The sequence below is a fragment of the Fusarium oxysporum genome, chromosome III (genome assembly GCF_013085055.1).
Source record: "Fusarium oxysporum Fo47 chromosome III, complete sequence".
Lineage (NCBI taxonomy): Eukaryota > Fungi > Ascomycota > Sordariomycetes > Hypocreales > Nectriaceae > Fusarium > Fusarium oxysporum.
This window is the reverse complement of record NC_072842.1, coordinates 2081705-2104137: the sequence shown is the minus strand read 5'-3', so window position 1 is coordinate 2104137 and position 22433 is coordinate 2081705. Positions and strand designations below refer to the sequence as shown.

General features: G+C 49.9%; 6 protein-coding genes across 6 annotated transcripts; 3 read left to right on the top strand and 3 right to left on the bottom strand.

Annotated features, from left to right (window-relative positions):
• Positions 1-443: 443 nt before the first annotated feature.
• On the top strand, positions 444-2002 carry FOBCDRAFT_21930 (uncharacterized protein). Its single transcript, XM_031176201.3, has 2 exons — positions 444-1300; positions 1362-2002. The coding sequence occupies exons 1-2, from the start codon at positions 549-551 to the stop codon at positions 1777-1779; spliced, it is 1170 nt and encodes a 389-aa protein (XP_031047334.2). The 5' UTR covers positions 444-548; the 3' UTR covers positions 1780-2002.
• On the bottom strand, positions 2003-4123 carry FOBCDRAFT_21922 (uncharacterized protein). The gene is made up of 2 exons (XM_031176200.3): positions 3911-4123; positions 2003-3608 (listed from the first exon to the last, which is right to left on the bottom strand). The coding sequence occupies exons 1-2, from the start codon at positions 4031-4033 to the stop codon at positions 2226-2228; spliced, it is 1506 nt and encodes a 501-aa protein (XP_031047333.2). The 5' UTR covers positions 4034-4123; the 3' UTR covers positions 2003-2225.
• A 955-nt stretch (positions 4124-5078) lies between these two features.
• On the top strand, positions 5079-6524 carry FOBCDRAFT_290018 (Alpha/Beta hydrolase protein; the record flags this gene model as incomplete). The annotated part of the gene is made up of 1 exon (XM_031176199.2): positions 5079-6524. One exon carries the CDS (start codon positions 5079-5081, stop codon positions 6522-6524), a length of 1446 nt encoding a protein of 481 aa, XP_031047332.2.
• A 142-nt stretch (positions 6525-6666) lies between these two features.
• FOBCDRAFT_217781 (uncharacterized protein) lies at positions 6667-8509 on the bottom strand. The gene is made up of 3 exons (XM_031176198.3): positions 7915-8509; positions 7677-7857; positions 6667-7620 (listed from the first exon to the last, which is right to left on the bottom strand). Exons 1-3 carry the CDS (start codon positions 8152-8154, stop codon positions 6764-6766), a joined length of 1278 nt encoding a protein of 425 aa, XP_031047331.2. The 5' UTR covers positions 8155-8509; the 3' UTR covers positions 6667-6763.
• A 579-nt stretch (positions 8510-9088) lies between these two features.
• On the bottom strand, positions 9089-12458 carry FOBCDRAFT_198558 (P-loop containing nucleoside triphosphate hydrolase protein; the record flags this gene model as incomplete). Its single annotated transcript, XM_059608923.1, has 13 exons — positions 9089-9123; positions 9177-9282; positions 9344-9428; positions 9477-9581; positions 9628-9855; positions 9902-10345; positions 10396-10623; positions 10671-10774; positions 10824-10825; positions 10879-11359; positions 11415-11597; positions 11657-11925; positions 11972-12458. 13 exons carry the CDS (start codon positions 12456-12458, stop codon positions 9089-9091), a joined length of 2757 nt encoding a protein of 918 aa, XP_059466943.1.
• A 3892-nt stretch (positions 12459-16350) lies between these two features.
• On the top strand, positions 16351-22236 carry FOBCDRAFT_217769 (BAH/PHD-containing protein). Its single transcript, XM_059609493.1, has 6 exons — positions 16351-16606; positions 16775-17390; positions 17458-17941; positions 18043-19867; positions 19916-20315; positions 20369-22236. Exons 1-6 carry the CDS (start codon positions 16592-16594, stop codon positions 21787-21789), a joined length of 4761 nt encoding a protein of 1586 aa, XP_059464430.1. The 5' UTR covers positions 16351-16591; the 3' UTR covers positions 21790-22236.
• Positions 22237-22433: the final 197 nt, after the last annotated feature.

Here is a 22433-nt window from a genome sequence, read left to right as displayed (position 1 = left end):
ACGCGAGACGTAAATAGAAGAAAGCAGTAAAATCAGACTCCGTTCTATAAGCCAATGTCTTGAAAGTTGCATGTGATACCTGTCGATTTATTTACTAGGTACCTACCTTAGATTGACTTTGATATCCTTTGATATGTACAAGCCCATGTACTTGACGGAACAGGATTAGCGCCATACTCAGCAGGGCCGTTCCGCTCCAGATTCGCTTAGACTAGCAACGTCATGTAACTTTGGTGCAGCCCCAATGAAACGACGACGACAATTCCAGCTCAACAACATCGCCATTAGATCTTCTTCGAGCGATATCGAATGCGACAATACGATTATTGACTGGTGAATTCGGGGCCCTGATCTTCTATACCACCGGAAAGCCATCCTGATCCTAACCTCAAGGTCCTCAATCTCTCACTATAACCTCATTTCCATCCGCGCGTTCCGAATCTCACCTATATCCAAACCCAATACACAGACATGGCCACATAGCCCCCGTCAAAATTCAACTCCAACTCCAACTCAGTCAATCGAAACTCCAGATCTTTTCATTAAAGATGCCTGCGGATTACAACTCAACCGCCCAGGCTCTCGCCCTGTCTCCAGACCGCGGCTCATCTCCCTCGCCAAGCCGTCCTCCCTGGTCTGCCACGTCCTCGAGCCGCCGTTTATCGAACCCGCTCATGAATCGTCGTCGCGCGAGTAGTAGCTATGCTGGCGGTGGTAAGACGAGCTTCGTGCGCCGCATCTGGGGCTCGGTCAATCTGCTTGGTGAGCAGGTTCTGAAGGTGTATCTGCGCCTGTCACCTCTTCAGCGGGTTCTTGCCCTTGTAGGCGTTGTCGCAGCGGGTGTGCTTGGCATTTTGGCTATTATCTACTCGCATGTCTTCTTCAAATGGCTTGAGCCAAAGGCCGAGCAGTGGCGCGCTCTTCCAGGAGGTTGGACTCTGGCCTTTCTGCTGGTCTTCATCACTTCGTTCCCTCCTATTGTTGGATACTCGACCGCGAGCACAATCGCGGGTTTCGTGTATGGGTTTCCCTTAGGCTGGCCCATTGTTGCATCCGGATGTACGGCTGGCGCCCTTTGTGCGTTCCTCGCGAGCAGGACTGTTTTAAGCGGCTATGTTGATCGCATGGTTGGTCGGGATCATCGCTTTGTCGCTCTGGGTCAAGTGTTGCGCCAGGAGGGAATTTGGTATCTTACGGCTATCCGATTCTGTCCACTTCCATTCAGTTTGAGCAATGGTTTCCTCGCCACTATTCCTAGCATTACACCTCTGGCGTTTACCATTTCCACAGCATTGTCAAGGTATGTTCACTAATGAATGGTATTTGCCCGGTCCTGATCGCTGATGCCAATATGATTTCAGCCCCAAACTGCTCGTCCACGTTTTCATCGGCAGTCGTCTTGCTCTGCTAGCTGAGAAGGGCGATAAGATGTCCGCCGGTAGCAAAGCCATCAATTATTTAAGCATGATTTTGGGTGCTGCCGTCGGTCTTATTGTTGGCCTTATCATTTACCGTCGTACTATGGCTCGCGCCGAAGAGCTCGCGCGTCAAGAAGGCCTTGAACCTACAGGTCTATCAGCTGAGGAGGGCGAGGCTGGCTATGTAGACTCTGAAAACTCGATGCTCATGGATCCTGAAGATGCAGCCGTGCTAATGTCGGACGATGATATTTCACTGTGGGGAAGAGATGGTACAGAGGGCAGATATCACGATGATGATGAAGAGGATGAGGGAGACACCAATAAGAGGGGGAACCAAGGGTATGAAGTCACATTCTAACGGGAAGCTCGACTCAAGTTGGGAATAGTAATGACAAGATCATTCGATACTAAGGTGCGGATATTGGGACACGGCTCGGTTATATTGATTATACATTTTTAAATGGACTAGAAGGCGTTTTGGACATCTTAATAATGGAGGATTCCTGGCCGTCAGTATTCGGGAGTCATTGGGATAATAGAGGGCGATCATGCGTTTGAATCAACTGCTTTTTCAAAACCACCAGAGCCAACGTTGGATATCGCTACGCTACAATCAAAGCATGCAATCAATTGCAACCTGCGGCTGCTACGTCCGCTCGATCAGTATGTGTTGAAATAAAATTTACAAAGACTTCCGTAATAGCATCGCTTGCATCCCATAAAATCAAATTCGCCAACGCCGTCGCTTATGCATTCTCGTCCCAATGCGAAAACTGAAAAGTGAAAACACCACCATTATGAGAATTACTGGTTCCCTGTATATTGGTTCATAAATTGTATAGCCTGGTCCATTGGATACCCAATGAAAACAGGCCCAGTGAAGATCATTTGAGGTCCGTTGTTTGTCCCTTTGGTCATATCAGGGTTGATGAAGGCAGGTTGAGGAGGTGCCGTATGTTGATGTTGGTATTGGTATTGATGTTGATGTTGATGTTGATGTTGATGTGGAGGGGGTGGAGGGGGCCCGCCCTCCTTGTGAGGTGAAGATGAAACCGTGTGTTCTGGTACCTGAGGGGGGGTGTCATGTTTGAATGGTGAGGGCATCCCCATGGCAGCCAATTTTGTATGATCAAATGGACATTTGCCTGGCGTCTTCTTTATTGATTCTTGGGCACTGGCTGCAGCTTGAGCTGAAATCGGCATGCAGACAGGCGCTGGTGGTGGTGAGAGAGGTTGGTCGTCGCCTTGGCCCGAGAGGTCGTAGACTGGAATAGAAATTCCCCAAGGCCGACTGGGCGATTCTCCAACACGTACTTCCTTGAGGGGCCGATCGAAATGACTCTGCCGGTCTCCATCCTCCCGAGTCGGCACCTGTGTGTTATCCGGGTCCGAGTTTACACTAACAGCCTGTGCCCAGTTCTCAACTCTTTCATTAGATGGCTGGGCCACATCATTTGGTCGATTCGGATCCTGTTCAGCCTCGGGTAGCATGGGTTGGTGAAGCTGACCCAGCCCTTCAATCATGCTCACTATATCGCCATATTTGGAATCTATCTTCTTGATTTGATCTTCGTCACGTTGGTACCGGCGGAGGCAAACTTCATGGCTTCGGGGGAGTTCATGTTTGTGTGTCTCAACATAGTGGGCGATCTCCTCAGCAGAGTGTTTGTCCATGTAACGAATGGGACACTTGACGGCTGATGAGCCGTTTGTGTTTGTGCGGGCTTGCTGAGAAGTAGATTCTTCGTACATGGCTGCGCAGATAGGGTCCGTCGAATGATGCGGAGTTGTGTCCTGTGCATCTTCGTCGCGGACCCCAGAGCCGCTAGCCGTGGCAGGCTTGGAGAACGGGCATTGAAGATGGCCCTTCTTTCCTTGGACCGTGAAGTCTTGTTCTAGCGCTGTCGACATGGAAGTGGCTACGTGGGAAGGTTGCGACTCGGTCTCTCTGCTGGAGCCAGTGCCAGTGGTTTTACTCGCTTCGCCCAGCGAGGCAAGCTGATTAGCTACTCGGCGTCCGTCACGGATGACGAGGGCAAGCTGGTGTTGGGAACCGGAGCTGTACGCGCGTGGAAGAGGGACAGGCAATGAATTATCAACAGGTGTATACGGAGGTATCTGGAGCTTAGCCAGGGTATCAGCTATTTCTGGCGCGGCTGGAGCATATTTGTCAGCCAGATACTGGAACTGTTTTTGGTTTCGAGTCAGCGACGAGTCCATTGCAGACGATGGAGGAAAAGATGTTGATAGGTCAGATATCAGAAAAATAGGTTATCAATCTTGGCAACAGGGTCATTCATCCTGATGCTCTTGATCTAGAGCTAATGATATTCATCATGCTGACTTGGTTGGGGGAAGAAGCCGACAGCTCCGGTATCGCCGAAACAATCCCAGGAGGTTGCGCAACCAGGATATGTAGACAGGTAGTGGAAAAAGCCGGGTTCTAGGCTTGGAACTACTGCATGGGGGCAAAAAACATTTATTCTTACCTGTTCATGAGCAAAGCGAAGCTTGTGCTCCAAGACGGTCTTTCGATCTGTCAAGGTCTGGACTTCATCAGCAAGGGCGTTGAAAGCATCTGCCAACGTGTGCGCAAGATGAAGATATGCCATGCCCTTGGCTGTGAGTGAATGCGATAGAGAAAGAGAAGAAGAAGAAGAAGAAGAGGAAAGTTGAAAATAAGAAGAAGAGATGAAATATTTATTAGATGGGGAAGAAAGAGGAAGAGATTTGCTAGATCCCGACAGGAGTGCTGTTGCCAGAGCAAGGCGGTAGCAAAGTGGAGAGATAATGACACTGATTGGCCTGTTTGTATGCAACAGCGGGTACGGTAGGCAGGCAGCTAAAATTTAGGGTCCTTCCAGCGGGTGATGGTGTTGTTGCTTCTGGAGGACGGGACGATTTCAGTAATCTAGAGCCGAGCCACTTCGGAGCGGAAAGTTCGTGATTCGCAAGAGGGCCGGGACATGACGATGCGGCTCTATTTGCTCCACGTTCGACGTTCTCAAGCTCTGCTTCTACCTACCTAGGTATGTTATGTGGTCTGACGCACCATGTGCTGGCAGTATGTGCTTCCTTGTCTAGGTACCTAGCACGAAGTCTCGGCCCCTCCAGAGCGGATTATGAAGGTGAAGCACAGGCCGAGGCAATGCTAATATAGAAGCCAAAGCTACCCTATGGATGTATCGCGCGCTGTAATAGGTAGTACCAAGTAAGGTGACGAGAATGGAGACCACTTTACAGATGAAACAGTTTGTCTGGGTGACCTCGTCTTTGTTAGTCTGATAATCTTATTAGATAATAATTATAATACCTTGGGGTAGCATGTTTTGGATTTGAGCATAATTACCCCACAGGAAAAGTCCACAAAGTGAAGCATGTATTTAGACTGATATACACCTCGAAAACACGTTGACCCAGTAAACTAAAATTGAACTTATTTATATAATAGAGTAGTAAGGTTGGATTAGTATAAGCCATTGCCATCTGTAGAAAGAGTCTAAGTGATGCCTTAAGACTGCCTATCAATTCATCTACTAAAGTAGGTAAGAGGTGGTAGGTAGGTAGGTGATTTGGTATTCAAACATCTTACCCACCAACCCCGCCATCACTAAAACACCATCACTATCACCCCCTGCTATTGTAACACGAGTCACCATGTCTACTCCCGATAACTTGTCCATCCCCCAAGCCGACCTGGTCAGCAGAAAATCTCACGTGCTGCCTGGACAATTATGTGTCACGGAGCTCTTCTTCAAAGTACCTCTGGACTACACGGACATCCAGGGCCCTTCCATCACACTATTTGCACGTGCTGTCAAGAAACACGATGTTCCCATATTCCCACCCGATGATGAAGAGTCGGAGAACAGTCCAAAAGACGAATTTGGCGAGCCCCCAAAACCATATATGGTCTATCTTGAGGGAGGACCGGGCTTTGGCAACCGTGAACCGCAGGATCATCCCCTCACCCGCCACGCTCTTGCAAAGGGATACCAGCTTCTCTTACTTGACCATCGCGGCGTTGGCCTAAGTACACCAGTTGGTGCTGATATGCTAAGCCTTGTATCTGAAGACGTTGAAGGGCGCACTCGGTACCTCGGCCTCATGCGCCAGGACAACACAGTCCGGGACTGCGAAGCTGTAAGGAAGTATCTTACCGCCTCGTGGCCCGCTACCAAACAACCATGGTCCATCTTTGGCCAGTCGTACGGAGGTTTCATCGCACTATCCTATTTATCCATGCATCCAGAAGGTCTTCGGGAAGTCTTTCTCACTGGCGGTCTAGCCCCTGTGGGTAAGAAGCCTGACCAAGTATATGAAGCAACATTCCAACGGGTCATAGAACGCAACGAGCAGTACTATGAAAAATTCCCAGAGGACGTCGAAAACGTCCGTCAAGTGGCTAAATTCATAGAGAGTAAAGGTGGCAGTATTCCGTTGCCATCTGGCGGTGTCCTCACCGTTCCTCGTCTCTTGACTATAGGCATTTCCTTTGGAAGCCATGGTGGCTTCGACCAGGTTCACTCTACGATCCTGACATTAAAAACATCCCTCGATCAGTTCGGATTTTTCAACAGAGCATCCCTAGTGCCGCTTGAAGGCTGGAACCCATTTGATACCAACATCATATACGCCATCCTTCACGAGGCCATATATTGTGACGGCCCTGGTTTAGCCTCCGCCTGGTCAGCGAATCGCATTGGCAGAGAACTCAAGCCATTCTCCTGGCTGAATGACAACTACTCAACGGAATCTACCAGCGGATGTCTCTACTTCTCTGGAGAAATGATATTCCCATTTCACTTCGAAACTTACCCAGAGCTCCAGATACTTCGCCAGGAGGCTGAGTTATTGGCCAGTCGTGATAACTGGCCTGCTCTTTACGATCAGGAGAAGCTTCGTAAGAATAAGGTTCCTGTATATGCTGCTTCGTTCGTTGAGGATATGTACGTCGACTATAACTTTGCCAGAGACACAGCCAAGCTTGTCAAGGGTACAAAGACTTTTGAGACGAATGTCATGTACCACTCGGCATTAAGAGCGAAATCGGACGAGGTTCTGCAGCAGCTGTTTAGCCTGAGAGACGATGTTATTGACTAGATTTGGGTGTCTTGCAAAACTGGCATACCTGCAGAAGTTAAATTCACCAAGAAGAATAACTTTACTCGCACATAAGATAGTAAAGATGAGATGGATATGAAAGCTGGTACCTACTATATTTAAGTAAAAAATAAAACTTCCAGTGGCTATATTCATAGTGTACCGAACCGGCCTCCAGTCTGTAGACAAAATAGCAAAGAACAACGACCACAAACCGCATCGAGTATTATAACCATTGACTAGTGATAGGCTCGTGTTCGTGCAGGTGCACGACCCAAGTTCTGCCACTCGTCTTCATAAGCCGTAGTATGAACATGCTCCATCGATGGCAAATCCGCCATCGGCTGTGAATGCCTCATGACCGTCTCTCGTAGAATGGTAGCAGCGAGCTCTGGGTTACTCACCAAGAACTCACTTGTCTCTACAGGCGCGCGCTTCCAGAGAAGCGGCTGAAGGAACCCAACGCGTGCCATGACCATCTTGAGCAAGTCATCAACCTCTGGCACGTTGTGATAAAGTTTCCTGCAAAGATGCATCATCTTTGGTTGTGCAGCATCCCAGCCTGCTGTCTCGAGCATATCAACACACGACCGCATTACTGCCTTTCGAAAGTCGTCCATAAGATAACGTGTCGCGCAAATATAAACGTCGAGGTTGAGCTCATACGCCAGGAACCACGTCCGAAGATCCTCTCCTGTAATACGCTCCGGTTGGCTCTGCTGAGGAGGCATCGGAATGCTGACAGGAGGAGGGAAAACACCTGGAGGATGGATCCCTCTTCTGGGAGCCCCTCGACCATAAGGCACAGGCACAAGAGGATTGCCTTCGCGAGATCGCTGAGCCCCGCATTGCCAGCATCTCGAAAAATCACGCCGAGCGAGGCATCGAGGACACGAGCAACCCGGTCGATGATGTCCCGGATGCTTCTCCTGGGTTTCTTCCGCCTCACCAAGTCTCGTTTGTCGAGCCCGACGCCGGCGTCTCCATGAGGTACCCGAGCTCCCAGAACTGCTACTGCTACTTGACGAGCTTGAGTCCGAAGCCTCTGCTGGCTCTGGGTCAACTTCAATACCCTTTCCCTTGTCGACTTCTGGTTCTATTGACACATCAGTACTCGTGGGTCACGATCAGGCTGTAAGCTGGTTGATTCACCTAAAACGCTCGCTGCTGGCCTGATAGGTTCAAAGCAACCCTCGTATAGAAATGCAACGAGGAAATGAAAAATAGCCGGATCCTCCTCTGGCAGATCAATGAATTGCTCACTTGCTTCTCTGAAGTTTCCACATAGGGCTTTTCGAAACCACTCTGCCTGGACAAGTATATCTCTGTGAACCTGAAACCCTGTTAGTTCAACTGGCCTCCATCTCAATAGATCGGTATCTTCACATACGTAGAAAGTTTGCATGTTGTTCAGAGGACCAACTCGTATTGGTACAGGGGCAGAACAATATCGGCCATCTGCTGAACTGACCCAGAGGTCTTCTGTTGTGCTAGGGAGATCTTCTTTCTCTTCCTGGTAGTCTCTGTCTATCACGATAACCTGGGGCTGAGGAACGCCCATAGCATCGGCCAAGGTGTGCACTGTGACGGTTGAGCCTGCAAGTTCTGCATTTCCCGCATCACCCGCCATAACAAAGCTATCAAGTACTGATCCAATTCAGACCAGTATTTCTTTAGTCAAGGGATCGCGTGAGGGCGCGTGAAAAGCGTAAAATGAGGCTTTCAGAAACGTTCTATCTCCCGAAACACCGTAGAAAATAGTACTAGAAATAGACATAGGTAGGCATTCACCACACACACACACCATCTTGGCGTCTGGTCTCAGCCTAGAAACAGCCAACAACATGTCAAGCATGTGGATGGTAGATGGCTACCAATTGAGTGCCACAGCCACCCAACCATTTGGCTGTATTTTGGCGCAGAATAAGCAAGGCGCAGACGACGTGCAGCGGTACAAGCGCTTGGTTGGAGTAAGACAATGCTTGGTCACCAAATGACCAATCGTTGATAGGTAAGGTCTTCATCGAGTTTCTGAATATCTCAACAAACAGGCCACCGGAAAATGATCAGTCACGCCTTCTGCACGAACAAGGGACATCTTCCCATTCATTTCATCTGACGCAACATTTTCTCAATTCTTTGTGAGAGGCGGCGGTAAGCTGGCTGAATTAAAACAGGGGTAAATTCGTCGAATTCCTAACCTCTTACTGGGATCGATGCCTCCGCTCCCACACATATTATCGACGCGCGTCTGCGAACGACAAATGCATCATGAATCGATCTCAATCTAGAGGGCGATTCAACTCGCCATCCTTAGAGTTGGTGTTCGTGATCAATGTTTTGCCAGTACACACGCCGACTCGCGAGGCACATGTCTCCCTCAGGCGTGGAATCCTAGCCCACCCGATACGCTGCATGCAGCCATCTATCTCGCGCCTGCATTCACATCCAAAGTCCGACTTTTTTGCCGCCCTAGGCCTGTACTCACCAGAATGTAAGCCGCGGTAAGATTCTGCAGTGAGCCAGCCCTGTTATTGCCCACCGACACAGTTTCTGGACACAGGCTACTCCTCCTCCATCTCTGCCTGCATTTGGAGTTCTTCGGGAATCATATTAGGCTTATCAGGTGAAACAGAGGTCAAGACAACTCACTCCAAATCTTGCTTGCAGCATCCGATATGACTTTGGCCTTGACAAGAAGTTTCTCTTCGTATTTCTCATTGTCTTTACCTTTTAGACGGATCTTGTTTGGTTGAGCCTGCGCACAAAAATCAGTACTACCCATGTGGGCATTTTCAATAACAGATCGGAACACCAACCTGCATCAATATAGGAAGTAGCTCTGTAGGATCTGCATTCGCGATCGTTGCCACGGTACGAAAACCGTTCTCCCAAAATACTCGCCTATGATATTTAAGCAACACTACTTTCTGCTGAGAGCAATGCACTCACGCTGTTCGGCTCTTGATGAAGGGAATCTTTGCCAAGGCTAATAGGTCAGCTCTTGCACCAGCCACGAGCCTGTCTGAAAAGTGTTCAAGAGCTGCGGCCATTACTCTGGATACCGGTTAGCTATGTGGTGAAAAAGTTGACATGAACATACCCCCAGCTCATCTGTTCACAGAACTTGATCATTCCTGCAGCGAAGCCTTGACAAGTCTGCGAAAGATTCTGAACCATTCCACGAGGCACGTCGTATTTGCGTGCCACTATGTGTATAGGAATCTCGTTACACAGATCCCGCAGTTGGAGAGCGAGATAAAAGCGTCGATGTACTCGAGCCACCTGCCTCTCCTCTGGCGTAGTCTCACGGAGTGTGGCACCTTGAGCACTATTTGGCTGTCAGTGAGTACCCCGTGACCGTGAACACAACCTACAGCTTGAGTATTGTGGTAGGTTTGATGCCCAGAAGCCTCAGCACCCGTAAACCACTCTCGTCCAGACCTTCCATTTCATTCCGAAAGACCTGCCAGTTCACCATAACCCCAAATTCTTGGACTGGTGTGAACGTGTATAAGACGTGCATCTCGCCATCCATGACAAATGCTTGGAGTGCCCGACCGAGTTCGTTATGGACAAATACACCATCGTCGGGATCGATAGCTGATGCCACAATTGCCCTACCTAGTTGTGTCGCCGTGAACATGGACAAGGAATCGGAGGTCACAAAACCCATTGATTCTATCTCTTCCAAGCTTGAGGTGATACAATCATTGACAAACTTGGCGCTATGAGTATGGCTCAACAGAGACTTTGAGAAGTAGTCCATAATGGACTCACGACTCGTAGCTAAGCGTATGGATATGACTTCTAGCAGTGCACTGAAATCTATTAGCTGGCGATCATTCATGCTTTTATAGGACAGACGCACCGTTGGATACGTCGATTCTCAGTGTTAAGACAGCTGGCGACAGGTGGCAGCTCCGCATTCATGAGCTCTACAACTTGCTCGAGGTCATTTTCGCGGCTGCAGAGATATGTTTCACCGATAGATGCTTTCCCCTGTCTTCCAGCTCGCCCTCGCATTTGCCTGAGCATCGATGGTCCAACAAATTCGCGCCCCATTCGACAGTTGTGTAAAATCACCCGTCTTGCTGGCCTGAAAAAGTAAATGAAGTGTTTAACATTTGAAACAGTGAGTCTTACAGGTTGATACCAGCAGCCAGACTGCAGGTCGCGACGCACACTAATAGTGTTCCAGAATCGTAAGCTGCCGCTATGAGATCTCTCTCTTCAGTCGTCAAGCCAGCCTATATAGTCAGAAATGTTCGTGAGCCTCAGTCGGCCAGAGCGACTTACATCTAGATCAATTAGGAACACATGCTCGATTTTGCAAAACGGACGTCTCACTTACGATGAAATGCAACGCCATAAAGGACCGTCTCTTCCAATACCGGATCAACCCCAGTGTTAAGACTGCGAAGCTCTCCCAGCAAGTCCATCCTCCTGTCAACAACGTCAGCCTTGAGCTCATGTGGCTGGGGCATAGCCCGACTAATCCATCGTGCGTCAGACTCGCACATGCCACGACTCCCGGCAAAGACGAGGGCACCGAAACCAGCAAAAGCGGTCTCGTGAGCAAGTGTGACCACTGCATTTAATACTGGGTCGCGAAGCTCCTTGTGGGTGGATGGTTCGATTCGCCGGATGGGTCTCATCTGTGCCTGTGTCTGTGTAGACCGACTGTTCAGCTGTGTAGCTGTTTTGATGAGACTGCTTGTAGAACCTGCAGGATAAATATTGCCGTCATACACGAGATGTTCCTCGATAGGAACCGGTCGATACCGAGTTTCGTAACAATGCCCTTCGAGCCATCGAGCCATCATATCCATGTTCTACTACCAAATTAGACGACTCAAAATGCATTACGAAGTCGACCGACTAACATACCGGGAGAGTGGCACTCATGCCCACGATTTGTACACGCTGCTCCAGGCTGAGCAGTTTGGTCGCCACGAGTTCTAACAAATAGCCTCGATGATCATCATCAACCATGTGTAACTCATCAAGCACGACCGCGCGGAGCCTGGAGATCGAACAGTCGTCAATAGCCGTATTCACGAGTGCGTTTGCCTTGGAGTGTCAATAATTTACTGGCTTAGCAGAGTGGGATAGCGGTACTAAAAACCGACCTTCTCCAACGTGCACACGCCAATATCAAAATCAGCCCAAGTTGCTCGAACTTTTCCACCCCCAAAGAAACCAATGACACGGACTGTGTTTTCATCAGCTCGTCTACGCCAGATGCGTTTGTCGTCATCGATTGTTGTTTCAGAGGCGAAGTGTAAGCCTTGTACCACACTACGAAGCCAACGAACTTTCTCTTGAACCAAAGCAACATATGGTAACACAAGGAGGGCTTTTGTTCCCTTTTCTTCCAGAATTCTTTTCAGCATGAGCACTACAAGTGTTAGCTAAGATTCATGCACTACCGTTATTCATCTCACCGTCAGCCACAAGAGATTTGCCACCGCCAGTTGGTGCACAATATACAAGGTTCTTTTCTCCTGTCAGAAGCCCAGGGCCTTTGAGGCAAGATTTTTGCCACGGGTATATTTGTTTTATGCCAAGTGAAGCAAAATTATCAACCAGCTGTTGAGGAAGACTATATGTAGAATGGCTTAATTCGAGTTCAGGATCACAAGACGATGTAGGAGTCGCAGCAATAGCCCTCCGCTGAGAATACTCAGAGGGCCCGACTCGCTCATCGAGACGAACAATGCGACTCGCAGAAATTCTAGGAGGGGCAGAGGGGAGACTGACGGCTCGCTGAAACTGAACAGTTGCCCGAGAGGTAGAAGCCCTGAAGTGGTGTTCTTCAGCGGTTGATATACTTCTTTTGTGTCCAGCAACAGAAGTGGTAGCGAATGTAGTCTTTTGTTCATTTGTAGTTTCGACACTGGTTGTGTGTAGTAACCCTCGCATGCTCTTCATGATCGGTACCAAAAAGACAAAGGAAACAAGACGAAATGTCAACGAGAGCGAAACATGAATGAGCCACCAATTCCAACAATCCTTTTTGACAGGTCCTCAGGAAATGTGACGTGAAACGCGTTGAGACAACGCGTCCCAAAAGACCTTAAAACGCCAAGTCACGTGGTCGAATAGCAAACCAGACGTGGGGTGTCAGGCACGGCGGGCAGCAGCCGATGCAGGGCTTTTGGTGGTGCCCCGCGGCACTATGGAGGGTTCTCATTGGGTGGGTTTGATCGATTGACGCTAATAAGTTGATGAACCCTGCACTGTTCTTCAGGGCAGTGACCGCCAACGGCAGGTGGCATAAACCTGCCCTGTCGGGTCTGCCTCTCGCCTCCTGCCCTCCTCCCATCCCATCATCCACCAACTGACCTCTCCCGTCTTCCTACTATGGAAGCTACTACCTAAGGCAGCTAGTGCCCCTGTTTGCTGGGAGACGGTCGCATGGCCTTTAAATTATTTCCACCCAATAACTTAGCCGTCCTGATCACTTATGTTATTTCCCTCTCAGCGTCAGACCTTGGTTTCTCATCCCTTTTTCTTCTTTATTGAGATATTTCTGCCTCAACTCTGTAGAACTATATGGGAATTGACTCAGGTCGATCGCACATGCTGCATACAGATACAAATAGTCCATCCGCTGCCTCCTACCTTGCATCCATGGCGCTACTCCCTTCTTGGGCCGACCGCGTGTATACCCTGACAGCCAACGAGATCCTAGATCGATATACTTCCAAAGAAAAAAAGATTTCCCATATACGGAGATGGATGATTGGTCCCAAATTACTTCTTATAATTTTTGGTTAGCGTTCCTCCGTGGTGAATCACGATATTGCGATGCGTTGTGTGGATTGAGTCTCAAGTGTCGTTGTGAGCTTTCCCCTGCGGCCGGGTCGTGTCTTGCCCCACGACCCTTTAACAAGGTCGTTGGTCGGTACGTTTTTTTTTTTTTTCCTTTGAGGGGCAGTCTTTTTTGGGGGGTGTGCCTCTTCGATCCATCCAAGGAATCTTGATTCGACGACCATTTGACAACACCGTGCAGCATTATCCTCTGCAGCCAGGGCCTCGGCTGCCTACACTAAATCAACCGTCATCTCTGGCTTTCTTGTGCCGAATCTGCACTGCAGAGACGGGTCTCAACGTACAGAATTGTACTTTGCCTCTTGACGTCTTTTTTAAATCCTCAGGTCGACTGTCTACTGCGGGATGTGATTCAGACCAGCCCTTCAAAGAGACATGGTTGCCGTTTCAATTTTGCCATGGCTGTGATTCATAGGTAACAACAAATTGTGCGAAACGCGACTGAACTTGGGCCACACAGAGGCATGATTTTCTCAAGTGTATTCTCCAGAGACTTGCGAGAGCCTCATTCAGCTACATACACAGTAGTATATCTCATTTGTGGCAATTCGGTGAAACAAGGAGCCACCTGTCAGGAGGAACAAGCAGTCGCTGGCATGCGCAATCAGGACCAAACTCGACACGCTAGGTACGTAGTTAGTAAGTGAAAGTCCAGAGTAGCAGGGCCTACTTGGCATTTCCATTAATGCTGCTGGCACCTGGTAAATTATAGTAATGAGGGAGTTGAGACAAGCATACCTTGAACCTAGGTATGCCTGTACCAGCACTATAACAAGTCGAAGAAAGGCTCCTGGTCTGGGTGGGAAGATGCCCGTACCATCCCTAGGCCGAGGGAACAAAACCTACCATCCCATCATCAAGTCGTTGACCTAATCTGAAGAAGACAGACCGAGCAAGGCCTCGCTTGCTCAAAGGGGGACGACAAAACACCAGCTACGGGACTACCTAAGGCAGAAGACTCAAGCAGTACGTACCGCTGCAGGGCATCATCTCTAAGCCTGGGTAACCTCCAGTCCATCCAACCAGAGCCCCGGCCACGTTGGTGGAGCTGGCTTCACTACGCCAGCTCAATCTTAGCCCTATTACCGACTCCCTTCCGTCAGCTCCCACGAGGATCTCAACATCATCACCACACACTCGATTTTTTCCCTCACGCGTAACGGTTAAGGCTAGGTCTAGCCAGGCCTGGCGATGGAAGAAATCCCTAGTGAGTTGGGCTCTTTACTTAAGAACCGGTTGGCATAGATTCTGCATAGATTCAGCTTTATGCTAGCCATCATTGGCTACCTAATAAGATGGGCAATTGCTGTGTTGGTGCGTCAGACCGGACATCACTGTCGAGATACTATGGCGGCGGAGAGGAAGGAGATAGCTGGTTCGCCCTCATCTGGTATGGTTAGCCGTTGTTCAAGCCAAGGTATCCATAGCTACGCTGAGATGAGTACCTGTGGTCGATTGGCTGTTGAAGCCCTGTTCTGTTTTCAAAAGCATCAGAAGAGATGCGGGATGGGATAGTCTATGTCTGTGACGGGGCTTATTAGAATGTCCGACGATAGGAATTTCAGCGGAGGGAGGTAAATGAACGTGCATGTCACTCTATACTGGTGATAGTCCATACGTACGCTAGACGCATGCCATCTGGGGGAGTACATACTCAGAGAGCGACACAAAAGCCACGTTTTAGAGGATATGATCCAACTGAATTAACTTGAGAACCTCATCGTACTATTTTTTTTCTCGGACAGAAGCCCGGAGCGTTAACACCTGAAGACAATTCTTTGTTAACTACTGCGTATTTGTTCGATTGAGTCGAGGGAGGGCGTGCAAGGGTGTGGGAGATGCAACGGAAAATGCGGATGACTTGGCGCCCCATGCTCCAAGCTCTGAGTTCAAGTTCACTCAGAACCACAGTCTTCTTAAAACATCGTCTCAAATGGTCCCGTTATCAGCAGAACGTAATTCTAGTTCCAGGCGAGTGGCGGGACTTGCGGCGATAGTCTCCAGGGCAGGTTGGCTTTCCAATATGAACGTTGAACTATGATGAACTGGGCTGGGCAAATTTGGTATGGTGTTGATGGCAGAGAAGGATTGAAAAGGTTGCCGAGTCTAATTGAAAAAGAGAGGGCCAGAGATACCGCTGGCCAGATAGGAACCGGAAAAGGACATCTTTTTGTCTTTGACACCAGGTATAATTGAATTACATGGATGAATGGCGGAAATCAAGGACTGGTGATATCAAGGCTACTTGGATAGCTAGATTCCATCATTCGAGAAAGTTATGTATCATGTTGACGGGCGCATGCCTCTCTATCTTTTCTCTATGCTGCTTACATGGATCTGCGAGTGTTTGGGATAGTGAAAATGCAGGCCGCGGCATTGTATATCTGATCGACTTGGTATGAACATTCGTATTTCCTCAAAATGCTCGGTTCAGCCTGGCCAACGCCAACCCCAGCTTCCTTGGTCTTGTTAGCAGGCAGGCAGGCCCTAGGATTTCCCACCAAAAGCCGGTCTGATGCCTCGACCGCAACAGTCAAATCAAGGCCAATCTGTAGTGACCGGCTTTGTAGTGGTTCTCCCCCCGGCATGGCCTGCTCTCTGTTGTGGGAGGACCCGTGGACCCATGGACACGCCTCAGAGTTGGGTTGAGATCCGTCGGCTCGTCAGTGCTGCGAGACCTCGATGGGCCCCGTGGAGACTAGAGAGTAACACTGATGACCAGGGTGCGGCATGTAGAAGTGGTGTTTATCTTTATCGTACCGGGGGCAGAACCTGAGTTTCAGTGTCTGCGAATCAGCCGCCACCTGATTAGTGGCTACTTATCCGCTACAAGCTCGGCCTATCATCGCCCCCAGTGTACTCTTAGTAGAGTGGGTGCATCGACCAGGCCAGGGCCGCCGCCTCGGGGTGCCAGTGCAGTGTGCAGTGCCAATGCTAGGACGTTTCTTCTCCCGGCGCCTGGGAATCATGCCTCTTCCTTCTTCTTAAACTTACACACTCCAACTTGCAGGGCAGACGATATCTATTTCGAGTCTCAAGTTATACCCTTCAAAGGAGTGAAGCACTTAAGCGGCCTCTCGATCTATTCTTATCCCATATCAGACAACTATACGAATCTCTGCTGCCGTCTTCATCCTTCGCAACTTCCGCCATCAAGCCATCACCTCTGGGCATGCCTTCTTACGCGATTCACCACATCTCGTTGCGCAAGTGATTCTCTCTTGAATGTCATGGCACAACACAATGTGAGTGGATATGGAAATTTAACGTACCTTGATTACCGTTCACCTTTTTCACACGATCCTTTTAAATATTTGTACTTTTACTCTCGTGCCTCTCACTTTCACTCACTCACCTCACAAAGCTGTGAGGTCGCGATCGCGATTGGACCCATTCTCTAACCTGTCACTCAGGATTCCAACACCTCTGACCCTGGTGCTCAATCTGTGTCCGACCCGATGACCACTCAATCGAGTTTGGACAGCGCAGCCAAGGAAGCTGGGGCAGATTCAGCCTTTCCATACGGCACACGTTCCCGTAACAGAACTGGCACATCGCGTATTAACTACGCCGAGGACAGGGACATTGATGGCGATGTTTATGACTACTATCACGACAAAAAGGACAGTGATTCCAAAAAGACTTCACGTCAGTCCAGCGCTGCTGTGAATGGCGATGCGCCTCGTGGGGGTGCAAGCTCGCGCAAGGCTGGCACAGACGAGCCAAAGGCAGCGCAGGTAGCGAATACTCCCAAGGAGCAACAGTCGGACAGTTCAAATAATGTGCCCACGACAACGCAGCAGCCGGCTGCTTCACAGCCCGCACGGAAGCGCAAGGTCGTGGGCAACCCAGCCGGTTCCACTAACCCAGCGACATCCGTCAATAATTCAACCAAAAAAACAGCATCATCCGGAACACCTTCGCGTATCCCATGGCCAGAAACCAACATGCTGACTTTTGACAACTGCAAGAGCCGTCCTGTCAATGGTAAAATGGTGGCCGATGATGGTACAGCGCTGGAGCCAAATGGTAACATGCTTCCTCCAAAGTGGTCCACTAGAAATTCAGATCAAACGTGGCTAACCTGGCGACGCAGATCATGTGTACCTTGTCTGTGAGCCACCTGGAGAACCCTATTACCTGGGCCGCATCATGGAATTCCTTCATGTGCAGAATGACAGCAGCAAACCCGTGGAAGCTGTTCGCATCAACTGGTACTACCGACCCAAGGATATTGGCCGAAAGTCCACAGACACACGAATGGTTTTTGCGACGATGCACTCCGACATCAGCCCGTTGACGGCGCTACGCGGAAAATGTCAGATTCACCACAAAGCTGAGATTAAGAATATGGAATTATACCGAAAGGACCCTGACAGCTTTTGGTACGATAAACTGTACGATCGCTATATCCAAAAGAACTACGACTTGATTCCGACGCGTTCTATTGTCAACGTTCCAGCCAATGTAAAAAAGGTTCTCGACGAGCGCTGGAAATACGTGCTAGTCGAGCAGGGGCGTGGCAAGGAGCTCACTAGCGCCGTTAAGCTCTGCAAGAGATGCGCCGGCTATTGCGCAAGGTACGTACCTACTCACTTACACTGCCTGCCCCACATCCACATCCACATCCACATCATGACAGACCCATGCTTCAGTGGCTGACATGATTGGTTTTCTTCAGCAACGACTCGGTTGACTGTGCAGTATGTCAGAACACATACCATATGAATTGTGTGAACCCGCCTCTATTGAAAAAGCCATCCAGAGGTTTTGCCTGGTCATGTGCAGCATGCAGTCGAGCCCAGGAAAGGAAGCTGGAGGCTCGTAATACACCTAATGTTAACGATCCAAGCTTCGATGCCGAAGACGACGATCCTATGGATGAAGAGGACGAGGAGATGCAGGGGCTTGAGACTAATCGAACTAGTCCCGAAGAAGGAGACCATCCTCACCATGAGGGCACTGCCGAGCAAATCTACCAGGCCTCTCTTTGGCCGTACCGGTACCTGGGAATGCATTGCAAGCCCGAGGACGCACTCGACTACGACGACAGAATTTATCCCCGCGCGAGTACGAGAATTGGACCCAGAAACCAAGCAAATGTTTTACCGTGGCCTGGAAAACCGGTCGAGTACGTCAAGCCACTTGAGATCAAGAAAAACGGCAAGAAAGACACCAAGTCCAAGGAAGCATTGGCTGCTATTGAAGCCGATAAGATCTCACGTGGGAAGCGTCCGAAGTGGGTTCAAGACATGCCTCCCGGCTACACAGCTCGGGGCGAAGATTTTGACGACGACGACCCTAGGTGTACTGCAACTCGCATGTGGATACCTCCCCCAGAGAAAGTGATCAAAGAGAAGGACATGAATGAGTACATGGAAAAGGCCAAGGGGATGACAAAAGATCTCGGACTCCCAGAACGTTCGACCAATCTGCAAGACGTGGCTGCCAATAAATTGTTTCGTGCAGAATTCGACACAGAACATGCTCTCAAGGATCTTTCCGAGACCAAGAAGGAGGCATTCAAAGAACCAGAATTGACACCAGCAGAGCAAAAGAAGTTTGAGGAAGCCGTGATAAAATACGGCTCTGAACTTTATCTTGTGAGAAAGCACGTTAAAACTATGTGCTATGGCATGGTGACTCGTTACTACTACGCCTGGAAGAAGTCAGCACGCGGGAAGCAGGTCTTGGAAAACCAGGCCGGTCGAAAGGGAAAGAAGGAGGCCAAGAGAGCAGAAGCTGCTGCCAGTAAGCTGGCAGATGATGTTGCGGACAACGATGATGATTCTGCATTTGATACCGAGAAAGCAAATCAGAAAAAGCAAGGATTTGTGTGTCAATTTTGCTCCACGACTTCCTCGCGACAATGGAGGCGCGCTCCGAACCCCGTCCCCGGGGTCGTCAACGATGGGGGCTCGAAGAACTCGAATAAGGAAAAGGGCCAAGAGCGTGTGGTAGCTTTATGCCGTCGCTGCGCTGAGCTATGGCGCAGATATGCCATTCGATATGAAGATATGGATGAGGTTAACAAGAAGATTACCCAGGGTGGCCGAGCCTGGAAACGGAAGCAAGACGAGGAACTCCTTAAGGAGTTGCAAGCCGCGAAGGAAATGGGCATGATGACGCCGGAACGGGCACCAACCCCTTCAGCGACCCCAGCCGTTGCCACCGTACAAGAACCGCCACGGAAGAAGCTTAAAGGCGCAGCTTCTGACAAAGATGTGGATAATGGTCACTCGGATGCTGCTAGTGCAGCCGGCTCTACCACTTCCAAGAAGAAGGACAAGAGTGTGGAAAACCTTACAGTCCCCGATATCCCCAAACCTCTTGTGCTGCCTTGTGCAGTCTGTGGCCAGCTGGAACCTCAAGGAGACCAGCACTTGTCGTGCCGCGAATGCCGCCTGACGGTACACCGCAATTGCTATGGTATCATGGATAATCGAAACCCCGGGAAATGGACTTGTGACATGTGTGCAAACGATAAAAACCCACAAGTCTCGATCGTATGTTGTCTCAAACCCATCTATACGCCTGCGCTAACATCGACCTAGCATTACAAGTGTGTTCTTTGTCCCGTTGAATACACAGAACATGATTTCGTGGAACAGCCGAAAATAACACATCACAAAAAGAAGATGTCGGAGAAGGATCGTGAGCGAGAACGCCTGGAGGTTCAGCAAGCTCGGAAAGCTGCGGACTTTTACCGCAAGAAGCAGGAAGAGATGAATCGCCCCGTCAACCCCCGGGAACCACTCAAGAGGACCGCGGACAACAATTGGGTCCATGTTACCTGCGCTATTTGGACCCCAGAAGTCAAGTTTGGTAACGCCAAAGCACTAGAACCTTCGGAAGGTATTCCTTCGATTCCCAGGAGCAGATACGATGAGACTTGTCAAGTGTGCAACAAACAGGATGGAGCCTGTGTGTCGTGCCATCAGTGTCGCATTCCATGTGAGTCCCGATGAGAGAAAAGAAAAAGATTGGCCACGCTAACTAGAATAAAGTCCATGCGGAATGCGCTCGGCAACATGGACATGTTCTCGGATTTGAAATGACATCTGTGAAGAGTTCGCGAAGAGACCAGTTTAGCATCGTGGCAATCAATGGGGAGAGTGGCATCATGTCGGCAACTGTGTGGTGTAAGGATCACGCCCCCACGAAGACGACGATTCATCAGATGCAAGATATTGCGGATGAATCGGGGCTTAATGCTTTACAGCTCTATGTACAGAACTACAAGCAGGCCGACCTGGCACTGACAGGCACGGTTCGCAAGGCCAATCTCATGACAAACGCCGCCAAGTTGTCAGGTACAACGACTCAGCCTGGCCTACGCAGGTCCTCGACAACAAATATCCCCAATGGCGGATGGGGCCAGCAGCGAAATGGGGACACGGGAGATGTGGCATCGGACTCAAAACAACCAGGAGAAAAGGTCTGCATCACCTGTGGTATTGACACTAGCCCGAAGTGGTGGCCGATCGATAATTCGCAGGAACGCGAACTCACCAACGGGCATTACGGCACACTCGGGAGCGAGGCACAGAAATTCGTAGAACAGAGACGATTCCAATGCCACAAATGTCGCAGGGCCCAGCGTACGGCAAAGCCGCACCCGCGGCGGTCCCCTCTCATGGCAGACGCTCCATTACCTTCGGCTCACGGCGCAGGCATACCAGGCACGACAACACATCCTTTGCGCAGTCCGCCACAGATGATGCCTGCCCATCGTGAATCCAATCCTTCTACTGCTTATGCTTGGCCTCCACCAGTTCATGCCCCGACAGTTCCTCCGCCACCAATGCAAGCACCTGCACTCGTCGCAGATCATGCCCTGGGCGCCCGGCCTCCTCCCCCTGCCCCATACGCGCCCCTCCCACCTCAACGACCATCATACAGTGACTGGGGACGACCTGCGAGCCAGCAAGGTTCGCCTCCTCGACACATCAATGGGGGACCCCCAATTCACAATCCACCGCCAATGTCCACACTGTCTTCGTTGCGACCACCTCCAGTTGTAGGACCAGGGCCTCCAGTTGGGTCTTCACCACCTGCACCACCGCCGGCTAATCATCATGGTGGCCCCCCGTCGCAGCCTTATACCAACGGACTCCCTCCATCACCTCGACGACTGAATGGACCAGCGCCGCCACCTCGTTATACTCATCCGTATCAAACCCACGGACACAACGCTCCTCCGCCCCCTCCTCCTGCGTCTCACTTACCACCACCAACCCTGACGAATGGGGCACCACCACCTCCGCCGCGGCACGATGGATTCTCTCATGAACTTCACCCGCAGAGGCCGACTTATCCTGCTCCTCATGGAAGCCCACCGGGCCCTCGAAATGGACCACAGCCTCCCTCAAGTCGCCCGGCGAGTGGAGCAAGTGCCAGCCCCTCACTAAGAAATCTCCTTTCTTGATCAGAAGAATACAGGAGAGTAACTGCCCGTTGGGAATGGACCACGTTTGAGCGCACAGGGGGGACACTAATGAAAGTCTAAGAGGGCGAGCAACGGAGCTTTTGCTCGTCTAGATGAGTTGGATGGGGATGAAATTCTTCCATCTATATAGTATATATACAAAAGGGACAAGAGGATTGTGAGCTTTTGGAGTTGATTTTGGGTGGGATGGACTAATTGACTCATCGAAGGCTTTGTTGCAACCCACCATCTGGAACGGGATTCGCGATTGGGTATGTATGTATGTATGTATGAATGGGAAGTTAGCGGGATACAAGCGAAAGCTGTCTTGTTCGAGTACTTTAGGTATTGTTGCAAAATCACACTAGAAGCATCCGGCGAACTTCGGCGTTTAGTTTATTATAGACGAAATCAGGATAATGCCAATTGTCAAAAGACGATACCTTACGTAACTGCATCTTAAGAAGATTGATCCAAGCTAATGAGGATCATTTTAGGCAAATATATAGTATTTACTACCTATAGATCCCCCTAACTTTTGTTGTAACTGCGTGCCTCAGAAAGGGGAGCATTATGTTCCAAGGTATATCCATAATAGCCAAGGAACGTAACTCTAGTCCGAGCAATTCATATCTAAATGGTCG